The sequence below is a fragment of the Colobus angolensis genome, unplaced genomic scaffold, assembly GCF_000951035.1.
Source record: "Colobus angolensis palliatus isolate OR3802 unplaced genomic scaffold, Cang.pa_1.0 Scaffold206, whole genome shotgun sequence".
In the NCBI taxonomy this organism is placed as follows: Eukaryota; Metazoa; Chordata; class Mammalia; order Primates; family Cercopithecidae; genus Colobus; species Colobus angolensis.
The window spans coordinates 5,506,587-5,531,636 of record NW_012115222.1 but is presented as its reverse complement, the minus strand read 5'-3'; the positions used below and the strand labels follow the sequence as shown (position 1 = coordinate 5,531,636).

General features: G+C 43.5%; 1 protein-coding gene across 2 annotated transcripts in view; it reads right to left on the bottom strand.

Moving 5' to 3' along the window:
- Positions 1-234: 234 nt before the first annotated feature.
- Positions 235-25,050, bottom strand: part of RGS8 (regulator of G-protein signaling 8) — a 44,396-nt gene continuing 19,580 nt past the window's right edge. The window contains exons 3-7 of one of the 2 annotated variants that reach the window (XM_011942113.1): positions 23,936-24,064; positions 21,195-21,296; positions 20,282-20,346; positions 2,272-2,438; positions 235-1,044 (exon numbers count right to left, since the gene is read on the bottom strand). In XM_011942113.1, the coding sequence (XP_011797503.1) occupies positions 862-1,044; positions 2,272-2,438; positions 20,282-20,346; positions 21,195-21,296; positions 23,936-23,961 (543 nt within the window). In that variant the 5' untranslated portion in view covers positions 23,962-24,064 and the 3' untranslated portion in view covers positions 235-861. The remainder of the gene's footprint in view (positions 1,045-2,271; positions 2,439-20,281; positions 20,347-21,194; positions 21,297-23,935; positions 24,065-25,050) is intronic. The other variant, XM_011942112.1, reaches the window with a different exon arrangement.

Here is a 25,050-nt window from a genome sequence, read left to right as displayed (position 1 = left end):
GGTGAGGGCAGAGAAGACACAGAGCAACAGACAGGTTATATGGTACCCCTTTGAATAGAAATCTACTGGTGCTACATTCCCTCGTCTCCTGACTTCTGGAAAAGTTCTTCATAGAATTGAGGAAGATTTGTAAGCTGTATCTTTCTTAATGGCAGTTCCACTTCAGAAGTCATGAAGGACATGTCCCAAGACTCTTTCTGGAAATGTAAGGGTAGGGTAGTCTTGTGAATTTCCTAGGCCAAGATGGAAAGTAATCACAGTTTTTCACGCTGGTCCAATGGAAATGGAAGAAACAAACAACTCCATGGATTTCACTCCTTCTCCGAGAGGTCACCTGTCAATGGCAGCACTAGAAACCTGGAATTCCACAGAAACCTCTTTCCTAAGCTGTGAGGTCCCAGTGAGCAGAGCTGGCCACTACAAATCACAGAGTGGAGCCCAAGTCTTTCAGCTACTCCTTCCAGGGATTTACAACAAGTGGAGTCAGGAATCCTAACTGAGGAGGGTGTGGAGGCGGTGGGAATTGCATTTGCATTATTTACAGATTAGCCTAGCACAGCAAATCTGCCCTCTCAGCAGAGGTGACCCAAGGCATTATGAAGGGCAAGTTGCTAACCCACAAAAGGGTGACAGCGGCAAGGCGCTACCACTAACCAAAACACAAACATGGGTAAATGGAATAGAGTCCAAGCTCCAGCAGCTGGGTCATACTTTGGAAAGGCCCTTCATTCCCTCCTCACCCCCAGCCTCCCACCCCCAATGCCACTGCTTTTGAACACCTATGACATTTCACATTAGAATATGATCTTGGCAGCAAGGGGAGGGGAAAGCCGGTGATTTCCAAGAGTCCACTTCTGAGGTCTAACTAAGCCTCCTCTGGCTTTGGGACAGCAGATCTAAGTACATTTTGGACCTCAGGAACCTGGGGTAAGAGTCTTTCTCCATGAGGCTGTGTACTTTTCCTTGGGCTTGGTCAAAGCAAGTCAGGGACGGCTCCTGTATGTTCTTCCTCGTGGCTTCTCGGGTCTGGAAGTCAATGTTTACCTAGAGATACAAACAGAGAGCAAGGTCACAGGCCCTCAAGGGCCAAGGTTTCTGGCAGCTGGCCCTAACTATGCAATAATTATTAATGATAGCATCTACATGTTTAAGGCGGTTTTGGCTTTTCAAATTGCTTCCATGGAGGTCATCCCTTTTGATCACAGCAAGAATCCTGCGGGGTCTGAAGACCAGATATTCTCAGTCCCAATTTATAGACAACAATACTGAAAAGAAGAGACTAAAAAGCTTGTTTAAAGTAGTATGGAAAGTTAGCAACAGAGCCAAGGCAAAATCCCAAATTACTTGAATCCCTAATCCAGGGACCTTCACCCTGGCAGGCAAAGGGATAGATCCAAGCTAGTTGTTAATGCAAGTCCCCTGAAGTAAGTTTTTTCTCCTGTCTTTTCTTGTCTACTAATGAAACAAATGCCTTGTGGAGGGAGGCCCTGGTTAGAATGTACATCTCTGTTCCAACCAGCATTATAAAGGGCCTGTAGCATCCTAGACAACTGGTAAAGACTTCTTGCATCCCAAGTCAAAGCATAATTGAAGGAATCTAAAAATGCAATGCACCTAAACTGGTAGCAAACATTTTTCTTCATGTAAACCGTCCCCTCCCAAGTAAAATTCTGTATTATAACTCAGAACAGCAATATAATAGAAATTCATCCTATTACTATAAATCATTATAATTAAATAATATAAATAATTATAATTACTCATTAATGAGCAGTGGCAAATACTGAACAGGTGCTTCATCTGTCATACTCTGAAAGGTAGGTACCCTTTTACACTGGGGAAATTGAGACCCAGAGAGGTTTAGTAACTTGACCAAGATCTCATAGCTAGTAAGTGGTGGAGCTAAAATTGAAACAAGATTTCAAAGCAGATCCACATTTCATTAAGCTATGCTGCCTTCCACCAGGAAAATGAACATAGACTGGGTAGCATTTATTCTTGCAAAATCTCTGTAGCAACACAGTTCCTGCTAGCACATGCTTAACTGACAGACAACTAAAACACTCCTAATGGAGCTCCTCTGATGGAAGCCCTGGGTTTCTGTTTCTTAAAAATGATCCTTTTTTTTTTTTTCCATCAAGGGCCACCAGAGCAATGAGGTTCAGTTTTGTATAAGAAAGTCGTCATCAAGCCTGGCTCAGATCCTCTCTGAGGAGAGAAATGCAGGCCAGAAGCCATGGACAGACAGGATGGTTGCCGCTGCCAACATACCTCCCGTGGAGCCTGCACATCCACAAACTCCTCAAAGATCCTATGGGCCTTAGAGACCAGTTTTGCTGTTGACCTGGTCTTCTTGAACTCCTCACAGGCCAACCAGAACTCCAGGTTCTCCTCACTGAACTCCGTCTTCAAGAAGGCACGGAATGCAGCCACCCCATCTGTGGATGTGGGAGGAAGAAAAGAAGAGAGATAGGAAGCAGCTTAAGTTTAAGAACTGTAGAAGAAAGAAAGGAAGTAATAGTGTAAGGGTGCCCGTAATTGTCCAAGCTCACAGCTCCTCCACACCCTCTTGAAGACCCCATTCTCATCTGGGTGCAGTGGCTCACGTCTGTAATCCCAGCACTTTGGGAGGCCGAGGCAGGTGGATCACGTGAGGTCAGGAGTTCGAGACCAGCCTGGCCAACATGGCGAAACCCCATCTCTACTAAAAATACAAAAAAAATTAGCTGGGCATGGTGGCACATTTCTGTAATTCCAGCTACTTGGCAGAGAGGCAGGAGAATCACTTAAACCTGGGAGGCAGAGGTTGCAGTGAGCTGAGATCACACCACTGCACTTCAGCCTGGGTGACAGAGTGAGACTCCATCTCAAAAAAAAAAAAAAAAAAAAGACTTCATTATCCTAGACACACAAGTGTCCTCAGAGACAAGCCATACTTCTTATTCAAGTCATGGGGCCGGGCGCGGTGTCTCACGCCTGTAATCCCAGCACCTGGGAAGGGAAAAGCAGGTGGACCATCTGAGGTCAGGAGTTCGAGACCAGCCTGGCCAACATGATACAACCTCATCTCTACTAAATACAAAAAATTAGTTGGGTGTGGTGGTGCATGCTTGTAATTCCAGCTACTTGGGAGGCTGAGGTGGGAGAATCGCTTGAACCCAGGAGTCAGAGGTTGCAGTGAGCCGAGATCACACTACTACACTCCAGCCTCGGCGACAAGAGCAAAAGTACATCTCATTAAAAATAATAATAATAACAATAATAATAATAAAATAAAGAGTCATAATGCTATTACAAAGCCACATTTAGGAAGGTGTAGTAATATGTTTGGGGCACAGGTGTCTGTTCCCTAGGTCTATTGGTGAGCTATGTTGCTATTTAATAATTAGGTCAAATTATTTGTTCTCTAACCTAATCCAAGTCAACCATTCTGAGGAAACACAAAACTTGTTACAAGATGAGCCAGAGGGAACGTGAATGTCTCATCCTTTGCTACCACCAAAAAAATCTGAAAGTAAACTACCTACTGAAATGTAGTCAGCAGTGTCATTCTGTTACCTGGATGGGGTTGCAAGCCTTTTTTAAAAAAAAATTTGAGGTGCTATATTTTGACGTTTTTCTTCCATGTATACTTTATTTTAAAAGATATTGCCTATCAAATTATGTTTTAGTTAAGATTGATCATAATTTTCCTGCCAAGTGATTTAACAAATTAATATGCCTTTTCATTTTTGTTAATCAATATCATACATATTGTCAAGCAGTGCTTCCAACCAACACAAGATGAGCAGGGTTACCATGTCCAGTTAGAAAGGAAAATCACATTTATTGATAGCTTATGCATCCAGTTAATGTTTTTACTTAAAAAAATTTTTGTTTTTTTTGTTTTTTTTTTTTTGAGGCGGAGTCTCGCTCTGTCGCCCGGACTGGAGTGCAGTGGCCAGATCTCAGCTCACTGCAAGCTCCGCCTCCCGGGTTTCCGCCATTCTCCTGCCTCAGCGTCCCGAGTAGCTGGGACTACAGGCGCCCGCCACCTCGCCCGGCTAGTTTTTGTATTTTTAGTAGAGACGGGGTTTCACCGTGTTAGCCAGGATGGTCTCGATCTTCTGACCTCGTGATCCGCCCGTCTCAGCCTCCCAAAGTGCTGGGATTACAGGCTTGAGCCACCGCGCCCGGCCAAAAATATTTTTTATAAGTTATTTCAACCTCAACACACTCCCCTCTAATCAAATAACAGCTATAGTTTTCTACAAACGGTCCTCAGGGGAAGGGCACATACAACCTAGAATAAAGAAGTGTTCTACTGGTTATAAAAGACGCTGGTAATAATCTTTTATTTCTTTTCTAAAATTCCCTAGAAGAACAAAATGTTAACAACTCTTAATTCTAGATGACAGGATGACCTGGGCATCTGACGTCCACCACTATCCACCAGGACCGTGCACTGGCCAGGGTCATTCGATGGATTGCTGGTGTCAGGCTGTTGATACATTCAAATGCTTACTTTTACTTTCTTGAAATGTTTTCATTTCTCTGAATAAAAAAGACACTGTATATCTTTGTCTTTCAAAATGGATATTTTAATGTCTATACTAGAACAGTATCATAAAAGCCAAGACCTTTACTTGCAAGAGCCAGGAACTTAAGAGAAAGGTTTTTGGGTGGCTCCCAACACTAAGCTTTAAGTCACAAGGAGATTTAAGTTTGGAAACCTGAGTTTAAACTCATTTTGAAAAGTAGGAATGGCTGGGCGCAGTTGCTCACACCTGTAGTCTCAACATTTGGGAGGCTGAGGTAAACAGACTGCTTGAGCCCAGGAGTTCAAGACCAGCCTGGGCAACATGGTAAAACCCTATCTCTCCAAAAATACAAAAATTGGCCAGGTGTGGTGGCGTGTGCCCAGCTATTCAGGAAGTTGAGGTGGGAGGATCACCTGAACCCCAGAGGTTGAGACTTTAGTGAGCTGTGATCACACCACTGCACTCCAGCCCAGGTGACAGAGTGATACCCTATCTTTAAAAAAAGAAAAAGAAAAAAAAGATGACTACGTTATTTACTACCCAAGCCAGGTCATTTTGAGAGTGAAGGTTGCATTACTGTTAATTACATGCAGACAATAGTTATAAACCATGACCACCACAGGCAAAACCCAGAACACATGATCACCTTAACTCTAAACCATAAAGTATAGAGAAAGTAGAATATAATGTAAAGTTACTTCCTGTCAGGCAGGTGGAAAATAAAATTGTTCCTGTACCGAAAGAGAAGAGGAGAGTAACGTAGTTTAGACTCATATGAGATGTCTGCTCAGGGCACCTCCTGCTCCCATTCCTACACTGGATTCCAAACTCTGGAAGAAGGGACTAGAAACTTGAGATAAACTGAAAATCAAAATGAAACAATGACACAGCAATGTTTAGGCAGAGATGGACTGAGAATCATTCATTCAATTCAGCAATGTCTTTTAAAACAGCTACTAATGTAACAAAGCACAGATGCTTCTCAACTTATGATGGGGGTAGGTCCTGAAAAACCCATCATAGATTGAAAATACCAAGAGTCAAAAATGCACTTAATAAACCTAACATCACAGCTCAGCTGAGCCTACCCTGAATGTGCTCAGAACACTTTTGGTACAGTATTTAGTAAATTACATGAGCTATTCAGCACTTTATTATAAAACAGACATTGTGTTAGATTATTTGGCCCAGCATTGCAAGAGAGTATCACATCACATATTGCTAGCCTGGGAAAAAATCCAAATGCAAAATTTGAAGTATGGTTTCCACTGAATATATATCACTTTCACACCATCATAAAGCTGAAAAATCCTAAGTCGAACCATAGTAAGTCGGGGACCATTGGTACTGTAAGAGAACAAAATCTTAAAATCCTTGCCCATGAAATCTCTCAAGGAAACTCTCTTTGTCACCCCTCCCTCACTCTGTCCCCTCCATGGAGAAGATCCAGAAGTCTCCACAGGCTCTGGAGGGAACTTGGATTAGAGAACCAGCCTCCCTGCCAGGAGATCCCCACTGCTTGCAGGAGGGGCCCCTGAGGCAGAGGCTATTGGCAGAGGTCGAAGGGAAAAATAGCTGGAGCTGCAGAAGCCTCAGTGCTCTTGGAGGAGGTTTTCTCCTTGCAGAAGACCCAGTGCCCTTGAGAACTCAGTGAAGGGCTGGTTTAGCAAGGGGGGACTCTGAGCAGTGACCAGTCCACAATTTCACTATCAATGGACACAGTGAGGACCCGAGGGACCGTAAGCCAGAGGTTCCCTCTCCGCCTCCATCTTAACACACTTCCACTGTATTCAGTGAATGAGGAGGGGAATGAGGGGGCCCTAAAAGACTGTGTGTTTATCTAAAAGAGTAACTGGAAAGTGACTTGGAAAAGCAACTCAGAAGAGCCTGTGGTTGGTTTTAAACCAGAAGAGACTACATTCTTCGAATAGGAGAGTTTAAGGTTTTTGTGTCAGATTTTAATTTTTAACCAAACAGAAACAGGTGCTTATGAGCAAGGTGAATGTAGTTATAGACAAGGAAAGAATATTACCTTTCTGCCTTCCTTCATGGTACTGGTAAAGATAGCCTTGCTAAGGAAACTGTCTGGCCCTGTGCTAGATGGGGTACAGGCATCACCTCCTTAAATCCAGGTTTCAACTCTGTTGGTTCTTTGTGTGGATGAATAGAGATAACTTCTGCAAAGTGCTCTCAGGAAGGAGCCTTGCTTAACTTCTCATCTTGCAGATGAGGAAACCGATCCTAAGAAAAGGGACTTGCCTGGTTTTAACAGGTAACAATATGTAGCATTGAAAACTTCATATAAGGTACATTCACCTTCAATCCAACATAGCAATAATGTCATCTTCATTCATTCATTCACTTGTTATGTGACTCAGGCTATGCTATGTGCTAAAAGCAGATATAATCGTAGCTTCACAGAATTTGCCATCAAGGGCAAGCTTGAGCCAAGAAAATATAATTATGATTATGATGTAGTGCGATAAGTTATATGATAGAGAAAGAAGAGGGGTCATGAAGGACCCAGAAGGGGTGCCTTTGCCAACCCTGAGGAGCGAAGGGAAGACCTGTGGGAGGAAGAGGCTTCTAAGCTGACATGGGAAGTAGAGGAGAGGGAAGCTAAGCAAGGGAAGGAAGGAGAGGAAGGAGAAGAGAATTTCAGCAAGAGGGAACCACAGGAATGAAGGCCTAGAATTAAGAAAGTTTACTTGAGTAATTGGAAGTAGTTCACTAAGACTAGCATTTAATAATAATACAGCTGAAAATGACTAGGCCTGCTTATAGGATAGCATACACCAAGAGGCCTGTGAAAGAGCCAGAGAGACAGAAGAATTTTGCAGGACTACAAAAGGCCAGGAAGAGAACATTTCAAGAAGGAAGTGGTCACTGTGACTAGTGCTGCCCAGAGGTCAAGCTAGATACAGTCTGAGAAACAGTCACTAGATTCAGCAAGCATTGGCAGGAAGAGTTTTCATGGTGTAATGGGGCACTAGCTGTCCCATGGTATGTACGGTGGTGAATGAGACTGAAGGAAGTGGAAACAGTCATTCAGATGACGCTTGCAACAAATTTGGTAGATAAAAAAGTAGAGAAATAAGACAGCGTAGCTGGAAGGAAACATGAGGTCAGGAAAGAGTTGTTTTTTTTTTTTTTTTTTTTTTTTTTTTTTTTTAAGATAGACTTGGGTAGGGCAGGGCGCAGTGGCTCACACCTGTAATCCCAGCACTTTGGGAGGCTGAGGAGAGGGGATCACGAGGTCAGGAGTTTGAGGCCAGCCTGACCAACATGGTGGAACCTCATCTCTACTAAAAATACAAAAATTAGCCGGGTGCAGTGGCATGTGCCTATAATCCCAGCTACTCAGGAGGCTGAGACAGGAGAACCACTTGAACCCGGGAGGTGGAGGTCGCAGTGAGCCAAGATCGCACCACTGCACTCCAGCCTGGGCAACAGAGCGAGAATCTGTCTCAAGCAAACAAACAACAAAAGATAGACTTGGGTATGTGTAAATGTTGATCTGATCAGAAAAGACCAGTTGAGCAGCAGGAATTGAAGTTCAAGAAAAGAATCTAATTGACAAAATGTTGCACCCAGGAAGGCAGAAGAAATATGATGAGGAGCAAAAAGAAGGACTATGTGTGAATGCAGGGAAGTTTCTCATTTCAGGCAGGAACCTGAAAGTCTGTCTGACATTAGCTGGAGAAGATGGTAGGGCCTAGGAGAGGTAGGTGTTGTTTTTACTTATTTATTTAGGATTTGGGATAAGGAATTTTACTTATTTACTATACACCATGCTTTTTGCTCAGGACTTTACAAAACATTAGCCCAATTTATTTTCACAACGCTGATCCACAGATAATATCACTCCACTTTCCGCAGGAAGAAATTAAAGCTTAGAGAAGTGGAATACATGGCCCAATTACACAACCAGCAAGAGAAGGGCCAAGATTCCCAGCCAGGTCTGTATGACTCCAAAGCAAGGTCTCTCCTGATGTGTATGCAGACAGAAAGGAAAGGGCACTGAAAATGGGAGATTAAAAGAAGCAAAAGAATAGTATTTGCTGAAGATAAATTTTAGAGGAGAGGGACCAAGAAAAAGTGAAAGAACTTCTTTTCCTTAAGGATAAAGGCAAAGAAAAAAAGACAGAGGTAGAGGAAGATAGAGCAAAACAGCCAGAAAAGGGACATATTTGAGATATGTCAAGTGGGACAGCCTTAATCTTTGTTATTAATTTGGGATAAGGTCAATGTGAATGTGGGCTGCACCCATGTGCTGGGTTTTGGGGCTATGCCACAAACAAATGAGATAAAGTCACCACCTCATTGAATTTAGAGGCTAGTCTAGTGTAACCAACATTAAGCAATAATTTAAAATAATCAATTGAGTAATTATAAATGTAGAGTGGGCTATAGTGGGGAAGTCTAAGAGAGTGGGAAGGGTTTGGAACAGCGACCTTGGAAAAGTAAGTAAGAATGTGATTAAAACAACAACAACAACAAAAAACAAACAAAAAAAAACAGTCAAACAATTGTAAAGGCTTAGACTTAGATTCCTGGAGGAGTTACAATGCATCAAAAAGGGAGCAAGAACTTTTAATTTAGTGGTGCATCAATCATTCAAAGAGAGGACCCATCAGTTCCAGGCCGGCAGATGATCCTTGAAGCTGGAGAATAGCAAGGATTTAGCAAGTGGCAATTGGGACATAGAGGAAGGGGAGAATGATAAGAAGGAAGTTAAAAAAAAAAAAACAGTTGAAGCCAAAGAAAGAATTTTAAAGTAACATCAGCAAGCATTGATGGCACACTTACTTTGGGCCCGGCACCACACCTAGTGGTTTATGAATCTTACAGTACTGGCTTCTCATAGCACATCTATAGCTTAGGTCCTGATATTTTCACCACTTTTTAGGAGAAAAGAACAAAGCTTAGAGAAGCTAAATAACTTCCCCAAGGTCACACAGTCAGTAAGTGGCAAGGATACTAAACTGCAAAGCCAGCATTCTCATGCATGTAGAAGGTCTAGCCTCTAGCTCTGTGTGACAGTAGCCTGAGGGATGCCTGTGCCAGTGACCACTGAAGTGGAGGGAGAAGTCCCCCACTGTAGGGCAAGACAAAGAGGTCACAAGTGACACCATAGATGGTGACATTTCCAGGTGGGGTGGAGATAAAGTGAGAAAAGTCACTGCGGAAGGCGGAGGCGTATCTGAGCGTATGTCAACATAGAAACAGGGTATACATGGGCAGGAGAGTTCAACCAAGTTTCACCGTAAGCAGTTAAGGCTGACTCAGCGGGGATGGAGATTTGGAGTTGGAGAGGTGTGGTGAACTCATAGCCAGCTCTCATTACCTGGCAGCCTGCTGAGGCAGAAGCACCACAGGTCTCAGCTGGCAGCACCAGTTCTGACCAAAATCAGCCCCATCACTAACTGTGTGACTTTGGACAACACACTCAACTTCACTAGGCCCCAGCATCCTCATCTGTAAACTGAAGGGGTTGAATATGATGAGCTTTCTCAGGCAGAGTTAGCACTCCGTTCCACGTCCTCATAGCAACTTAGATTAGCCTGTATCAGACACAGCTCTTAGCGGATTGATTGTCACAGTTCCACGACTCCATCTTTCTCCTCATCAATGTCAATGTCAATGTCATCACTGAATTCTGTGCTGCCCAGTTTATATACATTAACTCAATCCTTACATCATTGCTCCTAAGCAGACAGAGGCTCTGGAGTCACACAGCCTGGGTTTGAATTCTGCATGACCTTGGAAAAGTGCCTTAACATCTCCAAGCCCATGTGTTCTCATATCTAAACTGGGAATAATGAACAATGTCAGGACCTACTGAATTGGGCTGTTATAAGGATTAAATGAGGCAAGCCATGTAAAAGTGCCTAGTAGTTCATTATAAGCAGTCAATAAGTGTTAGCTCTTAGCAAAGTGTGTTTTATAAATAAGGAAAGTGAGACATGGAGAGTTAGTCTGTAGTCACTTGACCAGTAAAAGGTGAGAAGTGGATTTGCACACACATGTGCGTGACTTCATAGCCACCCTCCTCTCTCCTCTGGTGATGGCTGGCAGGCCTCCAAAGGAGAGATAAACAGTAAGCCCAAATCAGGCAAACACATCACACACATACCACGGCCCAGCAAGTGTACCATTTGGCTCACAGACCTGGAGATTCTCCAGCAAAAGGACACCTGCTGTCACCTTTTCTGTGGCGAGAACTGAGGCCATTATGTGCCACCATTAACTTGGAACCTGCCTAAAGTCTCTTCTCTCCCACATCACTGATGGCCCAGTGGAGTGGCTTTTTCATGTCAAAAGAGCTGAAGTGTGAGCAGAAAGGTATCCTTTCCAACCATGTCCAGGGGATGCTGTAATGAAGAACAGCTGAGTGGCCTTGCAAAGATGCTATGTTCTCTCAGGTAGCCTCAGCCCAAAATGTGGTGGCCTGCATTTTCAGGGCAGGCTCAGAAAGAGTGAGAGGAAAACCGAAAGAAACTTGAAAGTTGCCTGGAATTTCAAGGAAAGTGCTTGAGAGATGGGAAAGGAAGGGAGAATGGCCTTGCCCTCATGGGCCCTTCCTGGGAGGGTCTGGACCTGAGATGCAACAGAGAACAGACTGTGGCAAAGACGCCCCAATAGACACAGATCACAAAGGCTTGTGCAGACTGCACCTACCCTCACCCCTCCTCCTCTGCTCACCCACTTTGTATGCCCACCCCTCTCAGCCCCAATCTCCCCCAACCCTTTTTATATTCCCAGAGCCTGCACTGAACAGAGATACTTTAGTCTGAACAATGGAAGGGAGAAGGTGGTAGAGGGCACTGTTGCAGGAGCCCCTCCTCTTGCCTGGAGCAGATGGCAGCAGCGGGCTTCTGTAGACAGACCTCTTGTTTCCCCACCCACCCACCTGGCCCACCTTTCCTGCTTATGTGACCAAGCAAACAAATCCAAGCACAACTGTGTAAAATCTTAGCCTATTGCATAGAATAGAGCCAGCTTCACACTGTTTCTCCCCTTCCATCTACCTCCCACCTCCTACCAGCAAGCTTTTCATCTGCTCCTTTCCCTGACTCCTCAGCGTCTTTCCCTGCCCCTCTCCCTGTTCTCCTGTTCTCTTTCCTTTTTGTCCTCTTCCTCTATCTTTCCACTTTCCCTCCACCGGGACCCTCCTACTTGTCCATGAACTGCAGTTGGTTCCAAACACAGGATGTTGGTTTATTTCTGAAAGGCTCATTTGTGTCTCCCAGCATCTCTCAGGGTGACATGCTTTGCATTAGCTGTGTTTCCTCTGCCGGGGCCCCATGTACCCCAGACCCTGCTCCCTCCCCAAGCCCAGGCAACTGGAGTGCCCCCCCCAGTTTCCCCCAACAGACCTCAGGTAGTTGGAAAGAGTGACTACTCTTTGACCCCTGAATTCTGGGATTCTGTCCTGGCTCTAACCCATACCAGCTAAGTGTGAGCTTGGGCAAGGGACTTAACCTCTCTGTGCCTCAGTTCTCTCACTTGTAAGATGCAGGTCCTAACAGCATCTGCTCCATAGGGTTATGGGATGCGGTAAGTTTATATGTGTAAACAACATGCAGGCCTGACACATAGACAGTGATTGCTCAATCCAGGTTAGTGACTATTACTCCTGTACTTCAGTGGCTTAAGGAGTCATCATGCAGAACATAATATACCCAATACAAAACAATCCTGAGCAACTGAAAGGCAAGGAGGTGGCGAATAGTTTGGGAAAATGGGAAGAGAAATGACAGAAGGACCTGCTGTTTTGTCATTTCATTTTTATTTCACTTTGGTTTTCTTTGTACGACCCTTCAAGGAGTCAAGAGTGCTAAGAAAATTATAAATTTTTGAGATTGATACACATTTAATGACAGAAAGGGAAAGACCTGTGTCCAGAATTCTTGGAACAGTAAGCAGAATATTGGCATCTACCTGAGCATCCACAGAACCTCCAAGAACACACCGCGGCTGTACATGCTGCCTGCAGCTGACTTTCTCCCTCTAGTTATTTGATGGAGGATGCTTACATAAGAAAGGAATCTGGGTCACTATGAATGAGCAGTGCAGCTGGTACAGCAGGGAGTGGAGCTTAGGTGACAGTTCAAGGCCCAGGAGCCCTGATGTAGCTGGCATCAGGGTGGGCTTGAGCCTAGCTCAGTTCCCAGGCTTGGAAAAATACAAGAGCACAACAACAATTTATTTTAAGTTCTCTATTTATGAAAAATGCTGTCCCAAAAACCAGAGTCCTCTTGTATCCCCGAACAACTGGAGAAAATAAGCTGGTGAATGTGTTCCAAGACCAGATAGAGGAGAAGAATGGAAATTACATTTCTAAACTCCAGGATACATATACTAATAGTGATGCCAAAACTCCTTTGATCCAGAAACAAATCACTGCTTTGAAATCCGTGATAAGAATAGCATCAGGATCAGAGCTTTTCTTTTGTGAAATCTGTGAAATAAATGCTTTTAAACAAATAACTGGAGGTGGCCACAGTGGTTTGTACCTGTAATTCCAAATATTCAGGAGGCCAAGGCAGGAGGATCTCTTGAGCCCAGGAATTCAGGGCTGCAGTGAGCTATGATCATGCTACTGCACTGCACTCTAACCTGGGCAACAGAGCAAGACCCTGTCTCTAAAAAATTCTAAAAATAACTGGAGCTAAGTAGATTTATGTAGAGAGATTATGTAAGATTTATGTAGAGAGATTATGTAGAGAACAAACTATTTCCAGTTGTGACATTTTATTGGCAACCATTTGATATGCTAATTATACTTCAGTAGTGTGATTAATGTAATATTCTTCAATGATCTCTACTTCATTCGTATATACATAGCAAGGTGATTTATTATAGTTGTATTAGGACTTGAAGATTCTTAAAGTCTTTGCACCAGAAAGGACATGAGAAAGCCTATGATCAAACCCTACACCGGGCATAAAAATGGTGAGCTCTGAGATTGCATGACTTTCTTATACCTAGGATGTGATAGCAGAAGAGTAAGGAGAGCCTAGGTTTATAACTCCTATTCCAACGTTCTTTCCTATTTTATCAAGGAGAAGCTGAATTAAGTAACCAGAAAATCAAGGTGGAGCCTGTATCTGCAACTATTATAAGAAATCAGCAAGAAATTTCCATTAAGGGGTAGACAAAAGAAGTGCGCCCCTAACAGGGTGAAGGTTAGCATTCACAAAGGAATCCTTTAATACAGGAGAAGTATTATAAAACCTCATGTAGCTGGGCACAGTGGCTCACGCTTATAATCTTGGCACTTTGAGAGGCAGAGGCGGGCAAATCGCGAGGTCAGGAGTTGAGCCTGACCAACATGGTGAAACCCCGTCTCTACTAAAAATGCAAAAATTAGCCAGATGTGGTGGTGGGCGCCTGTAATCTCAGCTACTCAGGAGGCTGAGGCTGGAGAATCGCTTGAACCCGTGAGGTGGAGGTTGCAGTGAGCCAAGATCATGCCACTGCACTCCAGCTTGGGCAACAGAGTGAGACTCCATATCCCAGCCCCCCCAAACACCCCCATGAACACCAGTCCGTAGCCCAAAAGATTTTGAAAATCAAGTATCCAGAAATAATGGTCTAGTTAGTTTGATATAGAAATACTGCAGGGACTCACACACAAAAAAGGGAATATATCAAATTTACCTTCTGGGCTTTTAAAAACTACATCCTCAATGGAATTCCCACACATGCATGGGGAGGTTTGAAGAGGGGCTGCCAAAAGCTCATGAGGCAAAGGGGACGAGTATTACGGGATTCAAAGAAGCCCTACTGGCAATTCTAATACTACCTCCAATCCACAAACTCAAGCTGCCTGTGGGATCAAGAAGCTGACACCATCTCTGGCACATAAGAGGCATGAAATGCATGTTTTCTCAATGAATTTAACATTATGTTAGAGCAAAAATAATTAGAATAGCTATTTTTTTATTGAGTGCCTCTATGGAGAAGTCATCATGCTTAGCATTTCAGAACCATGATCACACTGAACTCTCACAACTGTACAAGGTAAGTCTCATCATTCCCCTTCTACAGATGAGGAAAGTGAGGTTCACAGAGGTTAAGTAATCTGAATATGGTCACATCGCTGGTGAGTGACAGAATGGGTTAGAAGCCTGTCCAGTTGCTTTCATTCAGACTTTTCTCAACAGACTTTTAATAGTTGCCTAATATATTCCAGGCATTCCTTCGCTGAAGGCCAAATGCCCACATTTCTGGGTCCAAGTACAAACTACAACAATGTGAAGATGATGGCAAGGAAGCAGACGTTTATTTTCCACCCATCTCTACTTCACACATCTTTTTCTAGCTCTTATCCTCAATCTATCCAGAAAGTACACCTGCCATATTTGTTTGTTTACTGTGGAACACTCCTCCCTACATATGTGGAAACTGGGATACACAATGCACCGCTAGGGACGCGCTGCCTGAGCACTTTGGAAAGCTTCCATACGAGATACAGTCTTTAGTGTGTTTCTTGGAAAGCACAGGCCACCTGCCCCACCAGGATGCTCCAGATTCCTGGTTTTACTTATGCGCCTTTGGGAACAGGACTTCTCAAGCTGAGATGTGCATAAACCTTCCTGGAGGGCTTACGGGAAAAAGATCCCCAGGCCCCAGCCCCAGGGATCTCAATTCAGTAGGTCTGAGAGGATCCCCAAATTTTTATTTCTCACAAGCTCCCAGCAGATATTGGTGCCACCTCCCTTGGATACCACTTGGAGTAACGCTGTTCTAGAACGTTTTGGCTTGGAGAGGGATGTGGGGAGGGCTGTGCAGTGAACGGAAGCCTGACTGTTCAACTGTACATTCTAGAGCTACAGGCCATTTAGACAAATAATTTAAGAAATTTCATGAATTGATCATTTTAATGTTTGTTTATTTGATTGTTTGGGGTCTTCTGCTTGGTTGCTGTGTGACCAGCTCCAGTCATTATATTTTTACATCTCAACCATTATCTCAAAGGGGGCTAGTTTTTAAAAACTAAAACTTTCTCTGTGGGTCTCCTGTTCTCAGAGGTGGATAACAGCTCTGCAAATGCAGAAGAGCTTTTAACTGTACTATCCATTAACCCAGCATTCGCTGGGCCTGGCGGGATGGGTCAGGGAGAGCCTCTGTGCTCCGTGCAAACAGTGAAACAAGGCTAAATACCAAGTAAATGACTGGGGTGAGGTGCTCATTCACTCAGGTGTGTGGTCACACATAAGAAGTGAGAGAGAAGGGGAGGGAACCCTGCCTTCACCTTCACCTTAAAACTGGAATAAGCCTAACTTTTTATGTCCAAAAAGTATCAAAGGACAGAGGGAGGCAAGAAGGAAGGGAGAAAGAAGGGAAGGAAGGCAGGGAGGAAGGGAGGAAGGAAAGAAAGAGAGAGAGTGAAGGTGAGGAAGGGAGCACCAACTCAGAGTTCAGGACTTAATGTCCCACTAAAAGCTAAACAAATAAAAAACATGTGCATGAACCTCATGAGGAATAAGAAGAATACATAGCATTTTGTGCCTGTTTCCCAGCAATCTGTCGTAAAAGATCTTCCACAAACGAGGAATCTTTTCTCTCTTGGGTATGAGCTGCAGAGCAGAAAGTCTCCTGAGTGTATACACACACACTCTCTCTCTCTCTCTCTCACACACACACACACACACACACACTCGGGGCCAAACTACACACACAACTCATAGACATGAAGACTAATTGTTACTGGTGGACAGGAAAAAGATGCCAAATTAATGCACATTAGAAATCCTTCCCTACTTAATGAAGCCATCAGCAATTTCAGTTTCATTGTTCATTTGTTAGTGTTTGTTTTTAAGAGCGCTTAGCTAGTGGTTACTTCCCGGACCTCCATGGGTACTTCTTCCACTTTGTATGGCGTTTGTAAACAAATATAATTGGAAATAAAATGGCTCCAAACATTTGCCCTCCAGATTTTTTAAATTCTAAGGTTTAAAAAATAGCAAAGTTGCTTTCTTTTGCTTGAGATTTCAGCCTATGAGGTGCTCAGTCAAGGAGAGGAGCAGCGTTTTAACACAGGCACCATAGCCCCTCTTCTGGTGCTGGAGCCATTTCAGCTCTGAAGCAGTATTTTACATAACCCTGCAGGCAGCGCTGAGTCAAACTACCTGCCAAAGGTGATTGGTTATTGCCCAGCCTCTCTGTTTGCTACAGAGAGCATCCTGGATCCAGCTTCTGACACCTCCTCCTACTCCAGATCCTTCATTATGTAGATGAGGAAACAGAATTTCTAAGAGACTGAGAGACTGCAACCTGATCATCCAGATATCCAGTAACAGCTGGGTCAAAATCGAGAACACAGATCTGACTATCAGACAATGCTCTTCGCTTAATTGTCCAAAAGCATATTCCCCAATTAAGTGGAAACCATGCTGTAAACCAAAAGCAGCCTCTACCCCCAGATCAGTTAGGTCTTCTAATATTGACAAGACGGAATTGAAGAGGAGCACTGATGTCAGGATTCTATTTGGAATCTTGAGGCCACCCAGCGTGCAGTCAGCACACTGCATTGTTTCCTGTGTTATTGGTATGCATGCCTGTTCGCTCAGAGGCTGCGTTCTTCACCAGAGATGGACCGTGCCTTGTTCATTTTTGTGCTTCCCCTCCTCCAGCTGCTTACCATAGATTTTGCACATAATGAGCACTTGGTACATCTTTTTAAACATAAATGAGTGCCTGAAACACCCAACAGAACAGGGATGGCAAAGATGTACTATAGATTGAGAATGGGGGGTAAAATAATCATCTGTATTTTCTGAAATAGAAACCTTAAGGGGGACAGCTGCCTACATGGATAGAATTACCAGGGAGGGGGTTCTAGACTCATGTACTTTTTTTTTTGGAGCCCAGTCATTCAGGGATTCTTCACTCTTCACTTCTTAGGACATGTTATTGTCTTAATTGCAAGCTCCACAAACCTCTGATCAACAGTCTCTCCTAAGAGACCCGCACACGTGCAATCCCTTTGGAAAAGCTCAATCAGCCCTAATTGAGTCACAATACCAACCCAAATTAATTAGACTTTCAGAAAGTTGTCAACATCCTTCAAGATAACCTGGGCTGACTACTCCATAGCCTTCACAGGGGAGTACATGCTCAAATTCTAAAAGCTTGAAATTCTACCAGTGACTCCTGAATAAAGACCCCTTTCTTTTCAAAGACATTCACTCCCCTGGCTGTTTACTTCTATACTAAACAGAAATATAAACAGAACATCAGACTCCGAGAAGGATCACAAAACTTCAAAGCTCAAAAAGCATATTTTTGCAGTAGTTTTACAAAGAAGCAATCTGGTGTCAGCTTGTTGTTTTGTTTTTTAAGAAACAGGGTCTCACTCTGTCACCCAGGCTGGAGTACAGTGGTGTGATCATAGATCACTGCAGCCTTGACCTCCTGGGCTTTAGCAATCCTCCTGCCTCAGCTTCCCGAGTAGCTAGGACTGCAGGCATTCACCATCACACTCCACTAATTTTTTATTTTAGTAGAGACAGGGTCACTATGTTTCCCAAGCTGGCCCTGAACTCCTAAGCTCAAGTGATCCTGCCACCTCAGCCTCCTAGGTATCTGGGACTATAGGCACCTGCCACCACATCCAGATAATTTGTTATGATTATTACTTTTTTAGAGATGGGGTGTTGCCATGTTGCCCAGGCTGGCCTTAAACCTCTGGCTTCAAGTGATCCTCCTACTTCAGCCTCTAAAATGCTGGAATTGTAGGTCTGAGCAACTGTACCTGTCAGCTTGTAACTCCTTATCAGAGTCCCCATCTCAGAAAAGTGTCATTGCATTCCTGAAAACCAAAAGCATCCCTGACAGAAGCAGAACCAAGTGTCTTCAGATTTAAAAGTCATCAAATCAAACAAATAAAATTAAACTTCTTACATTTCTAGGTCTTGCTACTGCAGCAGTCTAAATATACCCTAAGCTTCCTATCACTAATTTCAACACCATAAACTCTGACCATAATGGCTTAATATTAATAACTGGCAACAAAATTTGTAATCTTATTCTCAAGGCACATTTATTTTGCATTTGATAAATAAAAGTATCATTTTAAAAAAACCCACCATATCCTTACAAAAGATTCTTAAGTAGAGAATCTTTAAGTAGAGAACCCAAAATCAACTAAAGGTGTCCTCTTACTAAATCTCTCATATTCAGTGACAGGTAGCAAGCATCTCCATCCCCATTTTAGAATGAGGAAACAGCCTCAGGGACTTGAACTAAGTGAGTCAGTTGTGAGGCTAAAATAGAAACCAAACTTCAAGATGACCTTGAATGAAATCCAGCCAGAAAAGAAGGCGAAAATTGGTAGTGACACTTGTTTAGCCTAATGTGACTCCAGAAAAAAAGTCAGAATAGCCTCATAAAAAAAAAATAGCATTACTGCAAATACTCAATATTATTATACATTTGCCATTACCTTGGCAAATTCATCACATAAGCTTGCTGTTTGGGGTGTAGCCATATGTTACATATGCTGTATCTATGCTGTCTTATTTTCCTTCCTAAGTGCAATCCACAGAATACTAAAGTTTGTCTCACAAAACTGCTTGCTACAATATGTACTTATTCTTAGATTTTGCATTGCATTTTAAAATCTATTCAAACGTATTTATTAATCAGTGTATCCAGATCAGCAGCATGGTTGGAGGGAACTGCCCACCAAATTGAAAGCAAAATCACTTCTAAAGACATCTGAAGACTGAGAGTTTCTGTCAAGACCACCCTACCACTTGGTAACAACGCTGAGTCAAAATCAAGAACGCAGGTCTGACCCCCACTCAATGCCTTTCACTTAATTGTACCAAACCATTTTCTCCAAGTAAGTGGAAACACTACTCCAAACTAAAAGCAGCCTTCTGTTCCCAGATCACTTAGGGCTTCTAGTGTCACTGCGACATATTTAAGAGGAGCAGGAAATGTCTGTTTGAAGCCTTCTTTCTCTTCACAAAACCCCTCCCTCTTCCTCACCCCTGCTCTGCCATCTCCAGGTGTTAAATGCCACTAGTTTCAAAGGCCATTGAATTTGAACTTGCACATAACGAGAAAAAGCAAGAGATGAAAAGTTTGGCTGACATCAAATTGCCCTCTCCACACCACATTATGCACAACTATTTCTGCCTTTGTGGGAAACAAAAGGCATTACAGATGAGGAAGGGAAAAATGGAAGAGGAAGTATAGCAGAAGTTGTATTTCAGTAAAATGTATACTCAGTAAGAAATTGAGGGGTAAAATGCAGCTGGGATAGCAAACCCTCTAAACAAAAAGCAACAATAAAACTCAAAAACTGTCAACTGAAGTGAGTAATAAAATGCACAAAATATTCATTTGACTGATGCATAGCCAAAGACTCTCCCATAATTTGGGGGGAGGCCATTCAATGCTACAAACGAGATCTGGCTGGAACCTAGCTTCTCTCATTCCCAAATGAGCCCATCATTCCAAACCTCTAAGCTAAACTCTCTCTTGCTAAAACTGCTGAGAATACAAAGGCTTCTTGGGATCACATTTTGAACCCAGAAAACAGAAAAGAAGGCCCTCATCTCACTGCATTTAAATCATTCATTTTCTTTTCTATATGCTCCTCTAGGCAGGAGGCTCTGTGACAGCATGGCCCACAGAGGTCTGGATCACCTATTACATACCTGGATCATCACAGGCCTTTGGTACATCTCTCACTAAATGGATGATTTGCCATGTCATGATATGACCTGAATTCTACTTACACTTATGAGAGAGAAGCACATCAAAGGAATCTGCCCACCTCGTAGCTTCTTCTGTGGATAATCTCCTAGAAAAAAAGAAACATCTGTCTTGAATGTTTCTGAAATAACCTCCTTGCCCTCAACAACCACTAAGATTTTCTCAAAAAAACAAATTGGAAAAATGTGGGGAGTGGATGGGGGAGCGGGTAGCAAATGAAATGAAAGCTATACCTGGATTCCTGCAATTCTGTCGCTGTAAATTTGTACATTCTTAAGTAACTGATGAAAAAAAAACCTCAAGACTGGAATCCAGTGAGTTTTGTCTGTTGGCTTTTAGTCTAAAGAACAAAGCTAAGTAAGTACATGATTTAAAGGTGTCGAGGTAACAATGGAAAGAAACTGGTCTTAGAGTCAGAAAAGTTAGACTCAGCTCCTGACTCCATTCTTACTGTCACCTAAAGGTCTGCACTCCTGAAATGGGGATAATGATGCCCGTAACATAGTTGTGTGAGGGTTACACAAGGTAACATCTATGACATTTAATACAGCACCAGCATAGAAGAGGTGCTGAATTCAGGTTACTTGAATCTAAGCATATTTTTAGAGTAAGTTTGAACATTTATTTCCAAATTGAGAGCTCAGATTGACAACTAAGTAGAACCCAGAAGTATCCTTTGCCACCCACAGTTTTAAGAGTGATGGATGATATGGCTTTCTTAGGGGAAAAAAAAAGAGGATTCCCATTCTGAGATCACTAAGCTATACATTTTGAAAAGGAAAATAAACATTCCTTTCACTCATATCCAGTGATATAAAAGGAGCTGCCAAGAGACAGGATTTTTCCTGTGGCTCATCTGGTCAGCAACTCACTAAAGAAGTGAGCTATATTACTCGCTGTATTACCCAGGGAATGGCACGTGGCCGTACTACTCACTTGAGAGCGCGGTTGGGTTTGTCTGGAAGAATAGCTGTGAAATCACTACACGAGTCTGACTTGTGAGACAGGCATCCCAGTCGAGTCCTCATCCCTTTGTTCCTGCAACAAGCACAGGGGCAGAAGGACGGGGAAACTCTCATGATCACAGCTGTCAGCTCTATACGGGGCCCCTGGAGCTGCTGCTACGGGAGCCAGCACTGCCCCCACCCTTCCCCAGGTGGTCTCTGAAGACTTCATGAACAGGAAGAGAACACCTAGAGAATCAATAACTACCTGAACAGTCATAGGTACCCTACATGGCCCCCTAGAGGCTTAATGCTTTTTAAAGCTGACTCGCCAAGTTGATGGTAAGTCAATGAAGGTCATTAGCTTGGAAGAATTTCTAAATTAGGATTCTCTGTAGGGAAAGAAAATGCAGTGATAACAAAATAACAATCCACATTTTGCTTTTCCACAAGGAGGGCAAAGTAACAGCAGCAGCAGCAGCTCCTGATTGCAAAGACCCAGAAGGAGTACCCACACCAGGAGCAGAGGAATGTTTGCAAGGTGCAGGGTGCATATCAGAGTCTTAAGCACAAAGTAGGGGGCCTCAAGGCAGGTCAGTTCCAACTCAAGTTCTCCCCACTCATCCCACAAATCTAGCTATAGTCAACCCATAGGATTGATGCTTGCAGGAGGAGAAGAGTAATTGTTACAATCAGCAATTAAGAACCAATGTCCCCTTTGTCAGTTCTTATGCTTGCCTAACTAAGCTCATGTATTCCTATTTACATTTAGGCTTATCTCAATAAGCATAATTAAATTTTTAACATGTATGTGTATGTTTCTCATATGTTTTATTTCCCAAAGGACCCATATAATGACATCGGGCACTTAAATAGTTATCTCTTATAACAGATCCAGTGAGAAGTTACTCTAATGTCTCTTTCTGACTCCCAACATTAGCCTCCGTTTACCAGTTTACTTTTTTTTATATGTTTAATTTTTTTTTAGAGACAAGGTCTTGCTATATTACCCAGGCTGGTCTCAAGCTCCTGATCTCAAGTGATCTTCCTGCCTCAGCCTCCTGAGTAGCCCAAGCCACCATGCCCAGCTAGCCTCTGTTAACCTTTAATTAGAGGTTGACAAACTGTAGCCCTGAAAAGGTACCTGTCTATGTAAATAAAACTTTATTGGAACACAACAACACCATTTGTTTACAAATTGTCTAAAGCTGCTTTCAACTACAAGGGCAGAGTTGGGTTGTTGCAACACAGACCATACGGCCCACAAACTCGAAAATATTTACTCTCTAGCCCTTGACAGAATAAGTTTGCTGACCCCTGACCTTTAACTATGACAACTCCTTGTGTTGAGGGCAAAGGTAAGTGGGATGGGTTTAGTATAATCAAATCAGGACTTAAGAGTGACTTAGAAAAAGGAACTGCCGCTTGCATGTTCGCAACAATTTGCCTCAGAAATAGTCCTAGAAGATGCCATTCTGCACATTGAAAGGAGTCCTTCTGGCCTAGCTTTCTTTCCTCTTTTTCCTAGGGGTGGGAAGAGACCTTAGAGGTCATCCAATTCAATCTCTTTTACTTCACATGGATTTTCATCCCCGGTAATTGTCTTCGTTCACAGAAATCTTATCCAAGAAATGTCTGCTGGGATGGTATTATATTTGGCAGGGGTGGACAGCATTTGTATTCCACAGCATGTCTCTGAAGAGCCTCCTAGGGCTGGAACATCCAAGTTCCCAGAAATATCCTCTCTCCTGCAAAAAATTGGGCCTGCACGTCCCCTGCTTCCACCTTGAATCTCAGCCAGGCTGCGTTATAAAGCCATCCATTTCATGGCATTTCCAAACATTGGCTACTGCTATTCTCTCTCCTGCGACAGCGAGCATCTTATGTGTCCACTCGTGCTTGCAAATTGCAGGGTGTCTGACAGCACGCCATGCGAGCAGCTGATTAAGGGCCCTCGAGTCATCACATTCCATGAATTCAAGTAAAGGTCCTGCTCAGGCTGCCCCATAGGCCAAAGCCCAACTTTCAGTGAGTTGGTTCATTCCTCGTGCCTCAGGATCATCAATCATAAAACACTCAGGTCACTGCCCTCAAAGAGCAATCAAGAGGACTTTCAAAAAATGGCAAATCCACGCAAGCCATTTAACAAGGTTTAGCAGGGGCCAGTGTAAAGGATGCTACTTGTTACCAAGACAACTGTGATTCTCCCAAATAGTTTGCAAAAATCTTCAACAAAATATTCTTTGGGACAAAATGGTTTTATTTTTCATCTTTCCAGCTAAGACCTCAATTATAATCTTCTTAGCTAGGTCTGAAATAATGAGGTTAGAAGTAGGAGTCAAAGGTTAAGGATACTTTTTTAAAAATAACGAGGCTTTCCTTTGTCTGTCTCTTTTCCACAGCCCCTATCCCAGTAACTCACAGAGATCCCTAAATGGTTCCATACAAGCTCATGCACAGTCCCTCATCCCACCCCATAAGTCACTGCCAAGCTGTCTCACCAGTCAATGGGAGGGCTTCAGCTAAGGCAGGTCCTGCTTGCAAGGCCACAACTTTGCAAGAGGCATACAGACAAGAACCGTGCAGTTCACACAGCAGGCCTGTGAGGACAGATGCAATTAGACCACGCATGGGCTAAGAAGGCTTGGGCCAGGCTCAAATAGCAGAGGGGGTGACAAAGTGGAGAAAAGAGGAAAGGGTCAGGGGCAAGAAAACAGGCCATTGATTCATTACCTGCGTGGCATCAGTAAGGCCGCCATACAGGCATCCGCTTATGGTTAACCCTTGGGCTGGTTTGCAGGGACGTCAGGGCAGGAAATAAGACTGCGGGGCTCAGGAATTTACCCTTGCATGTCCTCTCACCTAAAATCAAAGAATCTGCTGTAAGAGGGGCCACCCTCTCTCATCTGACTGCACTACATTTCCTCTCAGACGGGTTTCCGCCAGCGGAACACCTCCCCACACACATCCCCCCAGGCCCCACAAATGTCCACTTGTCCTTAGCAGGGGGGACAAACCAAGGAGGGACAAGAACAAATTGTTGGCGGCTTCATGTTGTTGATTATTGGTTAGGAGTTCCTGATTCCCCAACCATTGGCCATCAAAAATAAATTGGGACGTGTGCCTCAGGGGAGGCGTGGGCCTCGCAAACCAAAAATTACTGTTCTCTTTCTCTTACTAAAGTGGGGCCCAAGTGACCAGCCAGTGGGGTTGGAGGAGGGGGTCAGTACTTGCTCCAAAATAATCTGATTGGATGCTGCTCTGATTCTCGCCTCCCTCCAAGGGCACCTGTCCCAGGTGGGAGTGCGTGGAGACTCGGGAAAGTGGGAGTGGGAGGGAGGTTGGAGGAACTCCAAAAGAGGCTTGTCAGGCACCGTCACTACACAGGCTTGCTCCTCTGCAGGGATCACAGGTGCAGGCTGAAGAAATGAATATGCAAGTCACCCTTTCTCGCCCATATGGAGCCTATATGACCTTCCTCAGTCTGGGGACTGGCCTATTCTTGACATGAAGCAGGAAGGACATGAGTGTGGGGAGACAGGGGTCATTGAGGTTGAAAGCTGATTGACTCACAGTCTTCCTCTCCTGAGGGTCCCATTCTCAGTGCTTCAAACCCTTTGTTCCCGCAGAAGACCTCTGATAGGAAGAAACACGTGAGGAGAGCAGCCTATCCATAAAGCGCTCCCCTGGGGAACTCTGACACCGAACATAGAACCCATTTTAAAAGAAACCTAATTTAGATAGATAAGACTCTTATGTCAGCTACACCATTTAAATTATTTTTATACTACCGTGACTATTTCACAAGCACTTTAAAAAATAGCTTCTTTAATAATACTACAATTAAT